At 36.6% G+C, this 22,415-nt stretch overlaps 1 protein-coding gene across 50 annotated transcripts in view; it reads right to left on the bottom strand.

Annotated features, from left to right (window-relative positions):
• The window catches only part of KRIT1 (KRIT1 ankyrin repeat containing), a 46,125-nt gene continuing 23,710 nt past the window's right edge, over positions 1-22,415 (bottom strand). For all 50 annotated transcript variants that reach the window (XM_008962022.6, XM_063605962.1, XM_055114691.1 and 47 more), the window contains 6 exons: positions 21,933-22,084; positions 14,594-14,760; positions 13,871-13,958; positions 13,174-13,380; positions 1,294-1,410; positions 1-790 (listed from right to left, as the gene is read on the bottom strand). In XM_008962022.6, the coding sequence (XP_008960270.1) occupies positions 722-790; positions 1,294-1,410; positions 13,174-13,380; positions 13,871-13,958; positions 14,594-14,760; positions 21,933-22,084 (800 nt within the window). In that variant the 3' untranslated portion in view covers positions 1-721. The remainder of the gene's footprint in view (positions 791-1,293; positions 1,411-13,173; positions 13,381-13,870; positions 13,959-14,593; positions 14,761-21,932; positions 22,085-22,415) is intronic.

The following is a 22,415-nucleotide window of genomic DNA, read 5'->3' on the forward strand; positions in this document are numbered from 1 at the left end:
TTCAAGTAGAAAATACATTTTCTTTATTCGAATCATGTTGACGTTCAGTATATTTTGAAATACACATGAAGTTATACCAAAGCTACATTTTAATCTCATCACATTCCACTCCAAATTCTTTACCATTTACCAAAAATAACTTTTTATAAAGCTTACTATTTTGTCTAATATTATACAGACTATCAATCTATAACTTTTTGTGTTTCTCTCAAAAATTAGAATAGCTTATGAGGATATTATATAAAACTAATTGGTATATTACACACCAAACATAAGTACAGATTCTGTACAATGTAATAGTATACATATATATTACAAGAGACTATATGCCTTGTTGAAAGTAATTTTTTTTTTTTTTGAGATGGAGTCTTGCTGTGTCACCCAGGCTAGTGTGCCGTGGTGCAATCTTGGCTCACTACAACCTCCACCTCCTGGGTTTAAGCGATCTCCCACCTTGGCCTCCCTAGTAGCTAGGATTATAGGCGCCCGCCACCACACCCAGCTAATTTTTGTATTTTTGTAGAGACAGGGTTTCACCATGTTGGCCAGGCTGGTCTTGAACTCTGACTTCAGGTGATCCGCCTGCCCCAGCCTCCCAAAGTGCTGGAATTACAGGGGTGAGCCACCATGCTCGGCCAAAAGTAATATTTTAAGAAATCTTTCACGGAAAAAAAACTCTGCATTACAAAATGTGGTGGCTTGAGTAACAGTTACTTCTCTTTCATGAATTTCTTTCAGTGGGCATTAACTGTCCATTTAGCTTCATTAACAGTTTTACCACGAGACCAGCCTACAAAGTAAAACATGTCAATAATAAATATAAAACATGTAAGAATCTTTAAAGGACATTCATGACATTGGGCAGTTCCCTATCTATTTGAAAGGGAACTTTCTTATCAGGAGACAGCTTGTTAAGAGACAGTACAGAGGGGGATATTTACTCAGGCTTTTTGAAGGGACTTCAGAATCAATCTGCTGGATACAGCTAGGGGGCACAGGTAGGTCAAGGACAGGGAAGGACTACCTAATAACTTGATAGATGAGACAGGTAATACTGACCAGAATGAAAAGACATGGCAAAAGAGTTTGTTATAAAAGTGAAATAAATTATTCAGGTAAGTTTCTGATTTTTCCTTGCTTAGAAGGCCTGGCTTTATTCCTTGGTCTTAAATATTTTAATTTCATGAAATATTACAGGTTTTCCTTGAAGTTAAATGGATGTCACTTTAAAAAAAAAAAGAAGTAACTTTACTAACACAATAGTTTATGAAGTCCAAAATAAATGATACTTACCTGTTTTGTATGTACTATAAAGCTCATTTTATTTTCCATGCTATGGATCTGAAAACAAGTATCAGTATCTCCCAATTGCCACATAAAACAACCATACTTAAGACTGATGAGTAAAGCCTGCAACATAATTGGAAACAACTATATTGAAATACATATTAAAAACTTCACCTATTTTCTCTTACTATCTACATTTATGTAGTCTGCTCTAAATATAATGGTTCAGAATGCTTTTTCTAAAAATTATTATACTTTAAGTTCTGGGGTACACGTGCAGAATGTGCAGTTTTGTTACATAGACATACACATGCCATGGTGGTTTGCTGCACCCATCAACCCGTCACCTACATTAGATATTTCTCCTAATGCTATCCCTCCCCTAGCCCCCTACCCCCTGAGAGACCCCGGAGTGTGATGTTCCCCTCCCTGCATCCATGTATTCCTCATTGTTCAACTCCCACTTATGAGTGAGAACATGCGGTGTTTGGTTTTCTGTTCTTGTGATAGTTTGCTGAGAATGATGGTTTCCAAGAATGTTTTAATGAAGCCTTTTCAAAGCACCCCGCACTAACCTCACACAGCCTGCTGCACAGAATCACATAGATTGGTAGACTCTCAGGAGAGTGCTGTGAGCAATATTTGTCATATAAGATTGACAAACATTTTTAAAGATGTCAATTCTATCCATGGCTTTCAGGATAATGAAAGGTACTACCTTTATTTTCTTTCTGCAGGTTAAAAGCTATCTCTTTATTCAGTATCTTTCTTTTGAATATTTACATAGTACTTTCAGATTGTAGTTTATGCAACTGGGTTAACATGTTTACTTCGACAATCTCATCCCACTGAAAATAAGTACACTGATATACTTATTATAAAAGTAAGCATAATTTAAAAAATTACTAACATACCTTTCATAAATTCATCAGAGCTATTTTTTTAAGGATAGTCAAGTGAAGCAGTGGGAGTGGAGAAGAACTGTTAATTGATTGTGATCAAAGAGTTGTAAGCACTACTGCACATGGACCAGCCAACAACAGAACTATTTATAAAGCAGTATTAATGATTCCTACACTTTCCTAATATAATACTGTATATAAGCAGACATTCAATATATCCTTGTTAATAACAATTCTCTTCTAGCAGTAACTTCCATTTTCTTGCCCTAAACATATATTATTTGTGTACATATAAACAAAGAAAGTGTTCATGGCATTTTTAAGATACGTATGTTTAGAAGCATTCATTTTCTATAAATACCAATTCTTATAATATTGACCACAAATACTAAACTAAGAATGTGCCAGAAAGATAATGGGTTAGGGGATTTTTAAAGTGAGGTTCTGTCTGGGAGGCGGAGGTTGCAGTGACCTGAGGTCACGCTACTGCACTCCTGCCTGGGCAACAGTGAGACTCCGTCTAAATAAATAAATAAAAAAAATAAAGTGAGGTTCTGTGAATGAAACACAGATAATTTATGTGAGTATACATTAAGTATAAGGAAAAACTAATAGTATCTTTTAAAAATGGCTATCTACATTTATATTGTAAAATATAACCTTATACATAGGAGGATACACTAAAATAGCTACTTATCAAGGTACAGACTGAACAGAGTCAAGATATCATACTACCTTAAACTGCCTTCTCTTTTAAATCAATCACCTGAAATTTCTTTATTCAAAAGCCACAAAACAGTCCATTAATATGGCTTCAAAACAGTTCAATATACAGAAAAAAATACAACTGTAGTATAGTTACTTCTCAATTATAGAAGTCAAATTTCCAACAAAAGTACTGAGCCTGTAGTTATAGAAGGTAGAAACAATTGACATAAAAAACACACTGTGTCCCATGGCTTTTCCTATCTCTGACGCTAATGTATCCCATGTAGTGTTTTAAATGCAAATAAAGGTATTTTTGCAGATGAAGGTGTTTGCTATGTTTTTGCTAAGCTTGTTGAATGCAATCCTAGTAGACCTTGGTGAATCTAAGACAACTGAGGACAAGCTGGTTGTTCCCACATTTGACGGCTGAAATATGCAACTATCTTAAAGCTTTCAAAGGTGCCATAAATTTATCAGTGGTTTACAGAGAACAAGGTAATGACTAGATGGATAGAAAATACCTTTACTCTTTGGTTCAATCACCTGTTTAGATACCCAAGGATAGCATTTCTATTTATAGTTCAAGAAACTGAACCTCTTATCTAAGGAAAAAGCAGACTGTTAATTAAGAATATTATTGTCATCCTTCTGTCTGTTACTGCTAACTCATTTATTTGAATCCTGGATCAGAGTATTATACATAATATGAAATGTTATATTTAAGTGTTAAATAATATCACTAAACCTTCATTTGAATACTATATAAAACTTTGTATTATTGCCAAAAATTGGAAAGCTAACAAACATAAAATATAGTTTAGAGAAATGGCACAGCATCACCATCCAGTTCTATGAAGAATGATTTGCAGATGTTGGAATAAAATGCTCTGAAACAGCAGAGGAAAAATTTCTTGAAATGGTGGGGGGCATTTCTCCTTCATTTCCTTTAATGAACTTAGTACAAGAGAAATAGAAAAGTGGTTACAAGCTAATAAACAGCGGCCTATTTTGTGTGGGCAAAATAGTTTTAACAGAAAATGAGGATGGTGTGGTGGCTCACACCTGCAATCCCAGCACTTTGTGAGGCTAAGGTGGGAGAATCACCTTGTAGAGATAAGGTCTCACTTTGTTGCCCAGACCAGGAGTTTGAGACCAGCCTGGGCAACAAAGTGAGATCCTATCTCTACAAATAATAAAAAAATTAGCTGGGTGTGGTGGCATATGCCTGTAGTCCCAACTACTTGGGAGGCTGAGGCAGGAGGACTGCCTGAGCCTAGGAGTTTGCAGCTGCACTGAGCTATGATGGTGCCGCTGCACTCCAGCCTGGGCAACAGAGTGAGACTGTGTCCCAAGGAAAAAAAAAAAAAGGAAAGAAAAAGAAAATGATAAGCAAATGACCCAAAAGCAAGGTGACCATAAGAGAGCAGTGCCCAACCTTTTTGGTGCCAGGGATCAGTTTCGTGGCAGACAATTCTTCCACAGACAGGGGTGTCAGGGATGGTTCTGGGATGATTCAAGCCCATTTTATTTATAGTGCACTTTATTTCTATTACTATTATATTGTAATATGTAACGAAATAATTATACAACTCACCACAATGTAAAATCACTGGGAGCCCTGAGCTTGTTTTCCTGCAACTAGATGGTCCCATCTGGGGGTGATGGGAGACAGTGACAGATCATCAGGCATTACATTCTCATAAGGGGCATGAAACCTAGATCCCTTGCATGTGCAATTCAAAAGAGGGTTCATGTTCCTATGAGAATCTAATGCCACCGTTGATCTGACAGGAGGCAGAGCTCAGATGGTAATGCAAGTGATAGGGAGTGCTGTAAATACAGATGAAGCTTTGCTTGCTGCTCATCTCCTGCTGTGCGGCCCGGTTCCTTACAGGCCATGGACCGGTACCAGTCCATGGCCTGGGTGTTGGGGACCCCTGCTAGAAGAAACTTCAAGAAATTAAGCTCCAGGTCATTACTAAAATCAGACTCTATTCCACCCTATGTTCCTAGATATTTTATCTCCATTCACATGTGTATCTATCAAAGTAACTCTTGCCCTTAAAGATAACCCTGAAAATTAATATAAAATGACTAAACTATGACTGGGATATTTCAGGAGTTATGTGATTATAAAGACCTATTAAGACACATAAAGGGGCGAGCACAGTGGCTCATACCTGTAATCCCAGCACTTTGGGAGGGCGAGGCAGTCGGATCACCTGAGGTCAGGTGTTCGAGACTGGCCTGACCAACATGGAGAAACCCCCTCTCTACTAAAAATGCAAAATCAGCCAGGTGTGGTGGCACATGCCTATAATCCCATCTAGTTGGGAGGCTGAGGCAGGAGAATCGCTTGAACCCCGGAGGCAGAGGTTGCAGTGAGCCAAGATCGCGCCATTGCACTGCAGCCTGGGCAACAAAAGCGAAACTCATCTCAACAACAACAACAACAAAAAAGACACATAAAAATGAGGAAAATAAAAACTGGGTTTACAGTGAAATTTCCTAATCTAAATGCCTTTTAAAAATGCATAAGCTTCATTATTACTTTAACTGATTTGGTCTATTCTTAACAAATCTTAATTAACAAATTACGAGGCAGGTGGATCACTTGAGGTCAGAAGTTCGAGACCAGCCTGGCAAACCTGGTGAAACCCCCCTATGAAAAACACAAAAATTAGGTGGGCTTGGTGGTTCATGCTTGTAATCCCACCTACTTGAGAGGCTAAAGCGGGAGGTCTGCTTGAACCTAGGAGGCAGAGGTTGTAGTGAGCCAAGATCACACCACTGCATCCAGCCTGGGTGACAGAGCAAGACTCTGTCTCAAAAAACAAAACAAAATGAAACAAATTAGATTTGATTTTTATTAGCTTCCTATTATAAACTAAAAAGCTGTTCATCCCATTTAAATGTGTTAAATATGCCAAAAAATAACTGATAAACCTGTATTTTATAATGACTTACGGTTAGAAAAAGGAGCACCATAAACTAACTTCTAACTGAAGAGCTCTAAAGTGGGATTGAAAAGGGTCTGACCCACCTACTGCTGCTGTCACCTGTGCACATAGTGCCAGGAGGTCAACCCACCTGCCTGCCACCAGCACCTGCAAACTCCAGAGGTGGGCTTGGAGAGAAGCCTGCCCTGCCCACCACTGCCACCAGCACACATTGTCTAGGGTCCTGAGGACAAGCCTGCTCTGCCCACTGCCACTGTCAACTGTGCCTAAGCATGCCATCTAAGGGCCTGAGGACTGACTCAACTAGCACGCTGCTGCCATTGCCTGCATACACCATCAGAGGGCCTGACGACAGGCTTGTTCTGCCTGCTGTTGGTGCCTGTGCATTTCATCTGGGGCCTTAAGTATTGTTATGCTCTGCCTATGCCTGCTGGCGCCCACATGTACTATCTACGGGCCTGAGGAAAGGCATGCCCTGCCTACTGGCACAACTACTAGTGCCGGAGCACTGGCCTACCTGGAGTCACAGTCCCCAGAAAAGCCTACTACAGCCTTCATTAACAACCACAGTCTAAGCCACTGAGGGACTCTCAGACACCGCTAATGCTCATTAAAGCTGAAGAAATCACAGGGAGACTATACTACTGCACTCACCCAGAATCAAAGCCAAAGCACCCTATCCAACCAACACTATAGCTACATCTACAGAAAAAAGTCTTTCCCTACAAAAGCCAATGCATAAAATAGGAAGAAGTGACATCAGATGTACAGATATAAACATAACGATACAAAAAACATTGAAAAGCAAGAAAACATGACACCTTCAAAGGAAAACAATAATTCTTCAGTAACAGATCCTCCCCCCAAATTTTGAAATGCCTAACAAAAAAATCAAAATAATGACATTAAAGAAACTCAGTGTGACTTAAGACATATAGGATAACAAAAGTACATAATCCTGGAATGGAAGAACTCAATAAATGAAATAAAAAGCACAACTGAGAGCTTCAACAATAGACTAGATCAAGCAGAATAAAGAATTTGTAAACCTGAAGGTATCTTAACCCAGGCAGACAAAAAAAAAAAAAAAAAGAAAGAAATCAAGAAATAAAAAAGAATGAAGAAAGCCAATGTGACATGTGGGGACACCATAAAGTGACCAAACATTTAAATTCTGAGATTTTAGAGGGAGAAGAAATGGAGAAAGACAAAGAAAACCTACTTGAAGAAATAATAGCTGAAAACTCCCTAAGTCTTGTAAGAGATGCAGACATCAAGATACAGGAAGCTCAAAGATACCCAAGCAGATCTGACCTAAAAAGGTCTTTCCCAAGGCATGTTATAGTCAAACTGTCAAAACTCAAAGACAACAAGAGGATTCTAAAAACCATAAGATAAATGCATCAGGTCACATATAAGGACATTGCCATCAAACAAACAACAGATTTCTCAGAAGAAACTACAGGCCAGAAGAGCCTGGGATGATGTGTTTAAAATGCTAAAAGTTAAAGAAAAAAAAAAAAGCTTTATATTAGGTTGGTGCAAAAATAACTGCGATTTTTGCCATTGTTATTAGATCTAAAGGGAATGACAGACTCCAATACAATAATAGTTGGGGAATTCAACACCCCACTCTCAACACTGAATGGATCAAAATAAATTAACAAAGAAACACTGGATTTAAACTGCACTTTAGACTAAATGGATCTAACAGCCAGGTGCAGTGGCTCACGCCTGTAATCCCAGCACTTTGGGAGGCCGAGGTGGTTGGATCACCTGAGGCCAGGAGTTTGAGACCAGCGTGGGCAACATGGCTACACCTCGTCTCTACTAAAAATACAAAAATTAGCCAGGTGTGGTGGCACGCGCCTGTAATCCCAGCTACTCAGGAGGCTAAGGCAGGATAATCGCTTGAACCCAGGAGGCAGAGGTTTTACAGTGAGCTGAAATTGCTCACTGCACTTCAGCCTAGGCAACAGAGCAGGACTCTGTCTCTAAAAAAATATAAACAAACAAATAAATAAATAAATGGATCTAACAGACATTTACAAAACATTTCATCCATCAGCTGCAGAACACACATTCTCCAGGATCTGTTAGGCCAAAAAACAAGTCCCAACAAATTTTGTAAAAGTATCTTCTCAGATCACAATGAAATAAAACTATAAATCAGTAACAAAAGAAATTTTGGGAACTGTACAAATAAAAGGAAATTAAACAACATGCTCCTGAATGACCACTGGGTCAATTAAAAAATTAAGAAGGAAATAAAAAAATTTCTCAAATGCAATGAAAATGAAAACACCATATACCAAAACCAAAGGGATGTAGCAAAAGCAGTGTAAGAGGAAAGTTTACTGCAATAACATCTATGGCAAAAAAGTAGGAAGATCTCAAACACTTAACGATGCACCTCAAGGAACTAGAAAAGCAAGAAAAAACCAACCCTGAAATTAGCAGAAGGAAAGAAATAAGAAAGATCAGACCAGAACTAAAAGAAAGAAAGATTTAAAAAAGAAAAGAAAAAAGAAAAAAATTACAAAGGATCAACAAAACGAAAAGTTGGTTCTTCAAAAAGATAAAATGAGTAAACTGATAGGTAGACTAACCAAGAAAGAAAGAAAATCCAAATAAACAAAATCATAAATGATAAAAGAGACATTATAACTGAGACCACAGAAATAACAAAGACTCCTTAGAGACTATTAGGACCAATGATAGGCTAACAAATTGGAAAACCTAGAGGAAAAAGATAAATTCCTGGACACAGACAACCTACCAATATTGAACCAGGAAGGAAAAGAAAACCTCAACAGATAAATTCTCGGTAATGAGGTTGAATCAGGAACAAAAAGTCTCTCAATAAACAAAAACCAGATGACTTCACTGCTAAATTCTACCAAACCTATAATGAAGAATACCAACTTTCTTAAAATGGACCAAAAAACTGAAGAGGATTCTTCCTAACTCATTCAACGAGGCCAGCATCATTCCAATAACAAAACCAGACAAGGACACAACAAAAAAAGAAAACAAGAGTCCAACAGTCCTGAAAAACATAGATGCAAAAATCATCCACAAAATACTACCAAACTGCGTCCAACAACACATCAAAAAGATAACACACCATGATCAAATGGGATTTATGCCCGGGAGGTGAGGATGATTCAACATATGCAAATTAATAAATGTGATACAATCAATAGAATGAAGGACAAAAACCATATAATAGTTTCAATAAGTGCAGAAAAAGAATTTCATGAAGTTCAATATCGTTTCGTGATGAAAAAAAAAACCTCTCAGCGAATTCACACAGAAGGAACATACTTCAATCAATAAAGGCCATACATATATGACAAACCCACAGCTAACATCATACTGAAAGGGGAAAAGCTGAAAGCCTTTCTTATAAGAACTAGAATAAGACAAGGATACCCCACTTTCAACCACTCTTAATCAACATAGTACTGGAAGTACTGGAAGTCCTAGAGAGAGCATCAGGTAAGAGAAAGAAATAAAAGCCATACAAATTGGTAAACAGGAAGTCAAACTGTCCCTCTCTGCAGATGACATGATCTTATATACAGAAAGACCTAGACTCTACCAAAAAACTAACAGAACTGATAAAACAAATTCAATAAAGTTGCAGGACACAAAATTCACATATAAAAATAAGTGGCATTTCTATACACCGATAATGAACCAGCTGAAAAAGAAATCAAGAAAGCAATCTCATTTACTATAGCTAGTAAAAAAAATCAAATAATTGAGAATAAATCTAACTAAAAAACTGAAAGACCTCTGTAATGAAAACTACAAAACACTGACGGAAGAAATTTAAGAGCACACAAAAAATTGGAAAGATATCCATGCTCATGGATTGGAAGAGTTAATATTGTTAAAATAGCAATATAGGCCAGGCGTGGTGGCTCATGCCTGTAATCCCAGCACTCTGGGAGGCCGAGGTGGGTGGATCACCTGAGGTCAGAAGTTCAAGACCAGCCTGGCCAACATAGTGAAACCCTGTCTCTACTAAAAATACAAAAGAAAAAAAAAATTAGCTGGGCATGGTGGTGCAAGCCTGTAATCCCAGCTACTTGGGAGGCCGAGGCAGGAAAACTGCTTGAACCCAAGAGGTAGAGGTTGCAGTGAGCCGAGATCACGCCACCGCACTCCAGCCTGGGCGATGAAGCAAGACTCTATCTCAAAATCAATCAATCAATAAATAAAAATAAAACAGCAATATTACCCAAAGCAATCAAGTAATTCAATGCAATCTTTATTGAAATACCAATGACATGCTTTACAGAAATAAAAAAAAATTCTAAAATTCATTTGGCATAACAAGATTCCAAATAGCCAAACCAATAGTGAGAAAAAAAGAACAAAGCTGGAGGCATCACACTACCTAATTTCAAAAAATAAACTACACAAACCTACAGTAACCAAACAGCATGATGTTATTGTAAATACAGATCTCAATGGAACAGAGAACCCAGAAATAAATCCATGTATTTACAGCCAACTCATTTTCAACAAAGGTGCCAAGAACAAACATTGGGGAAAAAAACACCCTGTTCAATAAATGGTGTTGGAAAAATTGCATACCCACATGCACAAGAATAAAACTAGACTCCATCTCTCACCATATACAGAAATCAAGTCAATATGGATAAAAAACCTAAATGTAAGACCTGAGCCTATAAAACTAGTAGAAGAAAACATAAGGGAAATGCTTTTGGACATTGGTCTAGGCAAAGATTTTATGGTTAAGACTTCAAAAGCATAGGCAACAAAAACAAAAACAGACAAATGGGACTATTTAAACTATTAAGGTTCTGCACAGCTAACGTAACAATCGACAGAGTAAAGAGACAATGTGGTGAATGGGAGACAGTATTTTCAAACTGTTCATTAGACTAGGGACTAATATCCAAAATTTACAAGGAAATCAAACAATTCAACAGCAAACAAACATATCCCATTATAAAGTAGGCAATGATTAGAATAGACATTTCTCAAAAGAAGACATACAAATGGCCAAGAAGTATATTAAAAAATGCTTACCACGAGTAATCATCAGGGAAGTTCAAGTCAAAACCACAGTGACATTTCATCCCACCCCAGTTAGAATGGCTATTATCAAAATGACAAAAACATAACAAATGCTGGTGAGGATGCAGAGAGAAGGGAACTTTTATACAGAGTTAGTGGGAATATAAACTAGTAGAGCCATTATGGAAAACAGTATAGAGGTTTCTCAAAAACTAAAAATAAAACTACCGTATGGACCAGCAATCTCACTACTGAGTATTCTTCCAAAGGAAAGGAAATCAGTGGGATCCTGCAACCCCATGTTGACTGCAGCACTATTCACAATAGCAAAGATATGGAATCAACCTAAGTGTCTCCCAACAGATGAATGAATAAAGAAAACATGGTATATATGCACAATGAAATATTATTCAGCCATAAAAAAGAATGAAATCTTGTCATTCGCAACAACATGAATGGAATTGGGGGTCATTTTGTTAAGTGAAATCAGCCAGGCACAGAAAGTCAAATACCCTATGTTCTCATATACGTGAGATGTTGATGTCAAGGAGGTAGAGAGTTGAATGATGATTACCAGAGCTGGGAAGGGTAGGGTAGGGAGGAATAAGGAGAGGGTCAGTTAACGGGTACAAACATACAGTTAGATAGAATGAATAAGTTGCCGTGTTTCATAGTACACTAGGGTGACTATAGTTAATAATTTATTGTATATTTCAAAATAGCTAAGAGATGAGTTGAAATGTTCCCAATACAAAGAAATGATAAATATTTAAGGTGATGAATTTCCTAATTACCCTGATTTGATCATTACATATTGTATGCATGTATCAAAATATGACATGTACCTCATAAATATGTACAACTACTATGTATCAATTAAAAAAATGAGTGGGACCCAGTGGTTCATGCTTGTAATCCCAGCACTTTGGGAAGCTGAGGCAGGAGGATCATTTGAGGCCAGGAGTTTGAGACCAAACTGTGCAACATAACAAGATCCTGTCTCTGAAAGAAAACAAAAAAAAAAAGCCAGGCATGGTGTTATGTGCCTGTAGTCCCAGCTACTCAGGAGGCTGAGGTAGGAGGATTGCTTGAGTCCATGAGTTCAAAGCTGCAGTGAGCTATGATTGCACCACTGAACTCCAGCCTGGGGAACAGAGTGAGACCCTGTCTCAAAAAATAAATACATAAATAAAAAAATGTTTAAATGTGAAAAACAAAAAACAAGAAAGAAGCTCTGAAGTATTCTAGTGGATATTCAATCCCTTCCATACTTCATCCTGCTCCCCAAAAGGTTCTTGTACTAATTCTAATTTTTCAAAGTGAAGCCCTTATGTCACATATAATATTTTTCTTTTTTTCATCTTTTTCAATTAACCTAACAAATGTTTTAAACAGGCAACATAATCACACAGTTAAAACTTTCAAGTTGCAAAATGGCATTGTTATGGACTGAATGTTTGTGTCCTGCCTCCCAAAATTGGTATGTTGAAATCCTAACTCCTAAAGTGATGGTATTGGGAGGTAGAGCCTTTGAGAAGTAATTATGCCATAATTTATGAGAGCAGGGCCCACATGAATGGGATTCATGCCTTTATAAAAGGGACCCCAAGATAACTCCCTCATTCTTTCTGCCATATGAGGCTACAAGGAGATGTCAGCAGTCTCCAACCCAGAAAAACGCTCTCACTAGAATCCAACCCCGCTAGCACGCTGATCTCAGACTTCCAGTTTCTAGAACTGTGAGAAATAAAACTTCTGTTGTTCATTAGCCAATCAGTCTATAGGGCTTTGTTATAGTGGCCTGAACTAGGTAGGTATGTAATGAAAAGTTTCCCTCCTTACTTTTATTCCTAGTTACCTGGTTCCCTTCTCTAAAGTCTTCAAGAAATATTTTATGCATATACAAGCAATATGTATTTATGTAAAAATCATCCTCATTTCCTACCATTTTAATAGCAAGAGTAGGCAGCATATTACATATTGTTCCGCACCTTGCTTTTTCATTAAATATATCTTGCAGATCATTCTACACAAAAATACTCTTTATTCTTTTTTATGGCTGAAGGGTATTCTAATGCAGAAATGTAATATAATATTAACGCCTTACTGACAGTGATTTAGTGTCCCCCTTCATCTTATGTAATGAATGAGTTGCAATGAACAGTATTGTATATATGCCATTTCTAAATTCTTCATGTAGGTTGGTACTGTTGTTTTAAGCATTATATGACATGATTGGTAAAAAAGAGCTGAAAATCTACCTTAGTTTCCATGTTGAGGAGATGAAGTCCTTTTATATTCACTCCTACATACACAGGGATGACTTTATGATTGCTGGGGCTTGCCTTTGTAAATATCTGTCCTGTGAAAAATGCTGCTCCGTAAGTAGGAATTTCCCAGCAATTCTGTAAGAACATGCGCTGAAGGTGATGCATTTCTTTACTGACACCTTCACTTGTACTGAGATTCTAAAAACAAACAAGGTAAATTAAAAATAAAAGAGATATGAAAGGAAAATGTACCACTGATAATCCAAATAGATCAACTAAGCAGTTTCTAAAATCAAGATTGCCCCTAAAGAATAAAATTATGGCACATTGTATCAGGAGTACTTTTTCTCTTGTGATGTTAATATTAAAAAAAAAAATTGAGGTCTAAAAATACTGTCTATGTTATTGGGTTTTAATTGCTTCACGGGCATGGATAGTATATTATTTCAAATTTTTATCTTTAGTCCTTACCACAGTATTTGGCATGTTGAAGGTATTCAGTAAAAGATTATATATTACTAAAAATAAAAATATCTTGCTACTTTCAATTTCAAGCATTGTGAACTAGAAGATACATTTTTAATTTCAGGACTATAAATTGAATCTACCTCTGTTTAAAATATTAATAACACTAACAAAGTTTCAACTAGCCTATAAAATGTCTTTTCATTTCTATTAAACAGCTTACCTTGTATTCATGAAGTATGCGATTTGTCCAGTGAGGTGCCTTACTTTTCAGTTTGGTAACAGGTACGATGGATTTTAGATTTTCTTCACTGTAAGCACACATGCCAACATCCTTTAAATAAATCATCTTTAGTAGCTAAAGTATAGTAATCATTCTGTTACAAATGGCTTTCAGTAACGTAATTTTTAACCTGAAAAATATTTTGCTGTAAAATATCAGAGAACTCTAAAAATGTTAAGCAAAAAGCCACAAATCTCATATTATCAATTCAGATAAATGTTTCTTCTTTCAATAACCAGAAAATATTTTTGAAAATTGAAAACCACAATAACCAAATTCAGATATGCTTAAAACCTCAGTGTTTTCTCTCAAAGACTGAACATAAAACTAGTTTTTATGGTGGGATTCTTAAGTACATCTGCCTTATAAAATGTTTTACTACTTATTCGAGTCAGGTTTTAGTGAACTTATTTAAGCATAAAGAAAGATAAAGAAAAAATATAAAGTATATCAAACTATAGTCAAATATAAGAAAAGTAAAACTGGAGAGTATAACTTTAAGAATGCTTTAGTATAATATTTTCTTTTCTCATTCTATGTCTTATATTATTTAATTCCAAACCAATGTAATGTATAAATATTTCCTAATAACATTTTTAAACTTTCTTGGTTAAACAGAATCTTAAGCATAGCACAAGACCATGCATAATATTAAATACTTACTTTAGGAAACCTTGCTTGTGTTTTTTACTCTCATAATTTCCATAGACTATTTGCAAAAGCAGACTTGCCAATGTTATCAGCTTAGCATCAGGAGCTGTATAAAAGCCCTTCAACAAATTATATCTGGCTTCATCAAAGAGAATAAGAATAGCTAGTGGGTCTTCAATCTTAAAGGAAAAAGTATAATTTGGTTATTAGGCTACAATTTCTTTTTACAAATGAACAACTTAATATGGGAAAAGCAAAAGCTACATATTTGTATATAAATGAGCTGTTACTGTTTTGAGCAGAGGCTGGCAAACATTTTTTTGTTAAGGCCCAGAGAGTAGTATTTTAAGCTTTGTAAGCTATATAATCGCTGTTGCAACTAATCAACTCTGGCACTGTAGCACAAAGAAAGCCACAGGTAATACATCAACAAATGGGTATGGCAGTGTTCTAATAACACTTTATGTAGGAATACTGAAATATGAATTTCAAAAAATTTCGCTGATAGGAAATATTGTTCTTTTTTTTAACAATCAAAAAACATAAAAAAAATCATCTTGTGAGGTATACAAAAATTGGCAAAATATGGCTATAAGCTATAGTTTGCTGACCTGGTTGTCTAACAAATATTATCATCAGTTTATAAATATGGATAAGTTTTAGCAAAATTTTACCTAAATTTTTGTATGACTGAAACATTTTTCTATTAACTATGCTTCATACAATACAGTAGTGGACTTCAAAGAAGATAAAAGGAAGTATCTTAATTTCCAAAGGACAAATGCATTTTTAAAAAGCCTGTTGTAAGACATTTTAAATTTTGACTAAAAAGACTTTGCACTTTCAAATATTAATAATATTCAAGAAGAGTAAATTTTTGTTTTGTTTTTTGAGACAGGGTCTTGCTCTGCCAGCCAGGCTGGAGTGCAGTGGCATGAACATGGCCCACTGCAGCCTCGACCTCGTGGGCTCAAGCTATCTACCTGCCTCAGTCTCCCAAGTAGCTGGGACAAGAGGTGTGCAACACCATGCCTGGCTAATTTTTAAATTTTTTGAAGACAGAAGGTCTTGCCATGTTGCCTAGGCTGGGCTCAAGCAGTCCTCTCACCTTGGCCTCCCAAAGTGTTGGGACTACAGGTGTTAGCCACTGCACCTGGCCTAGATCTTTTTTTTTTTTTTTTAAACTATAAAGTTTATCCAATAAGATTAATAAAGATTTGAGAAATCCTAGTCTACAGAATATATTCCTACTTGTACAAAGTCACCGGTTATAAAGTTTCTGAATAAATACTTAAAGTATTTCCAAATACAATTCACAACGATCCCAAGCTTGAATAAAAATGATTTTTGCGGCCAGGCACGGTGGCTCACGCCTGTAATCCTAGCACTTTGGGAGGCCAAGGTGGGCGGATCACGAGGCCAGGAGATCGAGACCATGCTGGCTAACACGGTGAAACCCCGTCTCTACTAAACATACAAAAAATTAGCCAGGCATGGTGGCAGGCGCCTGTAGTCCCAGCTACTCGGGAGGCTGAGGCAGGAGAATGGCGTGAATCCGGGAGGCGGAGCTTGCAGTGAGCCGAAATTGCACCAGTGCACTCCAGCTTGGGTGACAGAAAGAGACTCCATCTCAAAAAAAAAAAAAAAAAAAAAAGATTTTTGCAACATTAACTGAAATAATACTATTTTTCTATCTTAAAATACTATATATTATTAAATATCAATAATACTCTATTTAAAATTAATTAAAATACTCTATTATTAAATATTAAAAAAAACAATTTCATGGGGAAAAAATGAAGGGGACTGTTCTAAATTAAAAGAGACTAAAGAGACATCCAAATATAAAGCATGAGCCTTGACTAGATCCCGGGGCTGGGAGGTATAAAAGTATTTTGAAACAACTGGGAAACATCTGAATTTGAATCAGATATTATGTAATTATGGAATTATTAATTTTATTAGGTTGGAAATGTTATTGTGGTAGGTAGAGATGTCCTTATTCTTAGAAGATGCACGTCAAAATATGTAGGAATGACACCTGCAACTCAGTTTAAAATGGTTCACAAAGAAAGTAAATACACTAAACCAAATTGTTAACAACTTGTGATCTAATGAATGGTAAATGGTGTAAACTGTATTACTTTTTAATATGCCTATGGCTTTTCAAATTTCTCAAAATAAAATGGAAAAAGACTGAATGAAAGCGTATTTTCTAATAAAAACTGACATCGTATATTTGAAGAATATGAGTAGATAATAACAGTTACAATTTCCAATACCATGTTCAATGAGTTTTAGTCACCATTTTTTCGTTTCTAATGAAATCAGGATGTTTTCATCCTAAAAGGATGATGCTAAACAGTAAGTGTAATTCTGTTTTTCAGATGGTACTCCTAAAAGGATGATGCTAAACAGTAAGTGTAATTCTGTTTTTCAGATGGTACAAACAGGAATTTCTTAATTATATAATGAGTGAAAGAACACAACTGCCTTACCAGATTATCATGACATTCTGGTTTACCATAAGAACTTACTAAGCCTTGCTTCCTTTTTACTTGAGTCTCCTTTATTTTATAATTATGCAATTTATTTATCACCCAAGTATTATCATTACTGCTCCTCTTCTCTACCAGTGAACTATTACAATATTACTTGGGAGGAGAAGGCAGACTGAGTATACTTAGATTATACGCAGATTTTATAGCTATCATACATTTTTTAAGTTATAGGGTAAAACAGATAAAACATTTGTCATTTGACCCGTTTTAAAGTGTGAAATTCAGTGGCATTAATTATGTTCACAACATTGTGCTACCATCACTACTATCTAGTTCCACATAGTTTATATCACCCCAAAGAGAAATTCTGCTAACTGGTAAGAACTTCCCACCCCTCCCCTAGCCCAGCACCTCTGATAACCTCCAATCTATTTTTTCCCTTTATGCCTTTGCCTATTCTAGATTACTTGATATAAGTAGAATTAAATATTTGTTCTTTTGTGTCTGGTTTATTTAGTATGTTTTCAAGGTTCACTCATGTTGTCACATGTATCATAACTTCATTCCTTTGTATCAGTGAATAATACTCTATTTGTATATATAGATCACATTTTGTTTGTCCACTCATCTGTTGATGGACACTTAGGGTGCCTCTACCCTTTTGGTTATTATGAATAATGCTGCAGTGACATACGAATATGTTTGAGTCCTTGTTTTCAATTATTTCAGGCATATATCTAGGAGTGGAATTGCTGGATCATACAGTAATTCTATTTTTAGATTTTTGAAGAACCACTGTTTTCCACAGTGGCTGCACCATTTTACATTCCCACCTGCAATGTACCTGGGTTCCAATTTCTATTCATTTTTACCAGCTCATTATTTTCTGTTTTGTTTTTTATAGCCATCCTAGTGGGTGTGGTTTCTCACTGAGGTTTTAATTTGCATTTCCCTAATAACTAATGATGCTGAGCATCTTTTCATGTGTTTGTTGGCTATTTATATATTCAAGTCCTTCGACCTATTTTATTTACAGACAGGGTCTTGCTCTTTCATCCAGCCTAGAGTACAGTGGATGATCATAACTAACTGTAGCCTTGAACTCCTGGGTTCAAGAGATCCTCCTGTCTCACTCTCCTGAGTAGCTAGAACTACAGGTGTGTGCCACCATGCCAGGCTATTAAAAAAAAAAAAAAAAAAACAAAAACAAAACTTTTTTGTAGAGACAGGGTCTCACTATGCAGCCAGGCTGGTCTCAAATTCCTGGCCTCAAGTGAGCCTCCCACCTCATCCTTCCAAAGCACTGGGATTACAGAAGTGAACCACCACGCCTGGCCTATTTTTTTTTTTTTTTTTTTGAGATAGTCTTGCTCTATTACCCAGGCTGGTGTGCAGTCGTGCAATACTGGCTCATTGTAACCTCTCCCTCCCAGACTCAAGCAACCCTCCCACCTCAGTCTCCTGAGTAGCTGGTACGCAGTGTGTGCCACCATGCCTGGCTAATTTTTTAAGTTTTTTATAGAGATGAAGTCTCACTATGTTGCCCAGGCAGGTCTCAAATTCCTGGGTTCCCATGATCCTCCCATCTCAGCCTCCCAAAGTGCTGAGATTACAGATGTAAGCTACTGCACCGAACCCTGATCATTTTTAATTGGGTTGTTGGCCTTTTTATTGTTGAGTTGTAGGAGTTCTTTATATATTCTGGATAGTAAACCCTTATCTATGATTTGCTAATATTTTCTCCCATTCTGTTGCTTTTCACTTTCTTAATAATGTCCTTTAAAGCACAAAAGTCTTTGATTTTGATGAAGTTTAACTTACCCAATATTCCTTTTGTTGTTCATGCTTTTGTTGTCATATCTGACTCCACTGCCTAATCCAAGGTCATGAAGATTTATCCCTTTGTTTTCTTCTATGAGTTTTATGGTTTTAGCACTTATATTTAGGTCACTGATGCATTTTATTTTTATTATTATAATATTTGAGATGAAGTCTCACTTTGTCACCCAGGCTGGAGTACAGTGGTGTGATCTTGGCTCACTGCCCCCTCCACCTCCCGGGTTCATGCAATTCTCATGCCTCAACCTTCTAAGTAGCTGGGACTACAGAGGTGTACCACCATGGCTGGCTAATTTTTTGTATTTTTAGAAGAGATGGGGTTTTGCCATGTGGGCCAGGCTGGTCTAGAACTCCTGTCCTCAAGTGATCCACCCGCCTCAGCCTCCAAAAGTGCTGGGATTACAGGTGTGAGCTACCACACCCAGCCATTTTAACTTTTTATATGGCATGAGGTTGGGGTCCAATTTCCTACTTTTGCAATGTGAACTTACAGTTATACCAGCACCATCTGTTGAAGAGACTATTCTTTCTCCATTAGATGAACCTGGTAGCCTTGTCAAAAGTCTACCGGCTGTATATGTATGGGTTTATTTCTGAAAACTCAATTCTATTCCATTGGTCTGTATGTTTATCCTTATGCTAGAGTACCACAATGCTTTTGATTACTTAGCTTTGTGGTGTGCTTTGAAATTGAGTAATGTCAATCTCTCAACTTCATTCTTCTTAAGATTGCTTTGGCTATTTGAGTCCCCTTGCAATTCTTGTGGATTTGAGGACTGTCTGTTCCACTTTCACAAAAAAAGCTATTGGAATACTGTTAGGGACTGCATTAAATCTGTAGATCACTTTGCTAGTAGTGACATCTTAACAATGCTAACTATTCCTATCATTGAACGTGGAGATGTCTTTCCAGTTATCAGGTCTTATTTTTCAGCAATGTTTTATACTTTTCAGTGTACAAGTCTTGAACTTCTTCTGTTAAATTTATTCCTGGGTGTTTTATTCTTAGATGCTATTTTAATGGACTTCTTAATCTCTTTCTTGTATTATTCTTTGCTGGTATATAGACAACAGATTTTGTGTGTTCAGCTTATACCTTGAAACTTCGCTGAATTAATTTATTAGCTCTAGCTTTCTTGTGGATTCTTTGGGAGTTCCTATGTATACGTCATTTGCCAAAAACTAAGGTCTTGATTATGGGTGAAAGTGGACATCCTAATTTTGTACCTTATCTTAGGAGGACAGTTTTCAGTCTTTTACCATTGAATATGATATTAGCTGTGGGTTTTTCGTGAACACCCTTTATCACGCTGAGAAGTTCGCTTGTATTCCTAGTTTTCTGAGAGATTTTTAAATCATGAAAGGGTGTTGGATTTTGTCAAATGCCTTTCTGCATCAATTAAGATGATCATGTGTTTTCTTCCCTCCCTTTCATTCTATTAATGTGATTCTAACACATTTTTAACAAATAATGAAGTCCTTAGTTTTTGGTAAATTTCATAGCAATTTTTATGTGACTCCTAGTATATTTGGCTGAGAGGATCTACTCTATCTTTGGCTTGATAATATAAAAGGAGCAATATATATAGTTATGTACAAAATGTTTACCAAGTTTGGACATGGCTGTTGAAATTTTCTTGTGCTAAAATTTGTTTAACTGTGTTTGTTTAATATTCCCTGAGAATAAAGAATTAAGAAATGTATTCTATTTTTTTCTTCACTAACATTGTAAGACTGTGAAACAATTTCACCATATTTAGATTATCATGGCTAATTTATGCTGTTATAATCTCTCCCTTGTCCATTCATCCTTCTTTTTTTTTTTTTTTTTTTTTTGAGATGGAATCTCATTCTGTCATCCAGGCACGATCTCGGCTCACTGCAACCTCCACCTCCCAGATTCAAGCAATTCTCTGCCTTGGCCTCCCAAGTAGCTGGGATTACAGGCGCCCGCCACCATGCCTAATTTTTGTATTTTTAGTAGAGACGGGGTTTCACCATCTTGGCCGGGCTGGTCTTGAATTCCTGACCTCGTGATCCACCCGCCTTGGCCTCCCAAAGTGCTGGGATTACAGGCATGAGCCACTGTGCCTGGTCCATTCATCCTTCTTATGGCATTATGTCACTTCTTCCTCTCTAAAATCCACAGTAGTTCAAATCCCAATATACTTGTCTAGACAGACTTCTTTTCATCCAATGTAAATACTATTCTCATTTTTTACTATGTATAGAGTTCTCTGTTTGAGTTAAGATGAGCTACTTAGGCTAGGCACAGTGGCTCACGCTTGTAATCCCAGCACTTTGGGAGGCCAAGGTGGGCAGATCACTTGAAGCCAAGAGTTCAAGACCAGCCTGGCCAACATGGCAAAACCCCGTCTCTGCTAAAAATACAAAATAAATTAGCTAAGTGTGGTGGCACACGCCTATAATCCCAACTACTTGGGAGGCTGAGGCACGAGAACTGCTTAAACCTGGGAGGTGGAGATTGTACTGAGCCGAGATTGTGCCACTCCAGCCTGGGACACAGAGCAAGACTCAGTCTCAAAAAAAAAAAGATGAGCCACTTATGGACTGTTGAGAATGACTTTCGCATTCTTCCCTTTGCAAGTATAATCTTATCCACCCAGGATGTTCTCTTCCACACCAGTGTTTCTCTTTCTTCCTTCAAAATGTATACAACCGATTAGCCCTTTATTAAGTTTATCCTTGACAGTGTACTTCCTAACTAGTCTAAACAATTTTTTTTCCTGTATAATTTGGCTCCACATCTGATTGCTTATTTTCTTTAGGATAGCTCCCTATTTCTTTTGTATTCTTAAGACAATGGGAGTGGAAATGAAAAATCCCAACCAAGGGCTTTGTAACTAGATCAACTGAAACTCCGCCAATTATCACAGGGATGTAAGGATCAATTTAAGGATGTAAGCACAATTTCTGCCTCTAGTGCTTACAATAGAAACTCAACAGATTTTGTGCATTTAAATAACTGTAAATAAGATTTCCAAGCAAACCTGTTTTTCAACTTCCAAAGGAAGTCTCACATCTCTTCTTAGAAAAAGCTGAGGTGTTTCCCTTTGAGGATCCAGATTAGTCAATTCAGCAAGTATTTCTGGCCAGTCACGAACATGTTGCAAGGGTTTATGATATGGTTTGAGTTGAAGGCCTGAAAAAATCATTCCTTTTATAAATGATAATGTAAAAAGTCAATTATGTCAATGCACAGAAACTTTGTATTAAACTGTCTGCACTTCTGTACTGAATACTCACAAATTAAATTTAAATCTAAAATTAACATTTTAATCAATATGACTACCCAATTTGTGGTTAACTGCTTATTATCAAGAATATAAGAATTATTAAAAATAATTCTTACATAAAATTTATCAAATGTATATGAAATCCTTAATTCCATTATAGCCTATTTAATTATGACATAAGTAGAATTCCTAGTTAAAAAGATACAACTAAGCCATTAAATAACCAATCACATCAAT

The sequence above is a fragment of the Pan paniscus genome, chromosome 6, assembly GCF_029289425.2.
Source record: "Pan paniscus chromosome 6, NHGRI_mPanPan1-v2.0_pri, whole genome shotgun sequence".
Taxonomy (NCBI): Eukaryota; Metazoa; Chordata; class Mammalia; order Primates; family Hominidae; genus Pan; species Pan paniscus.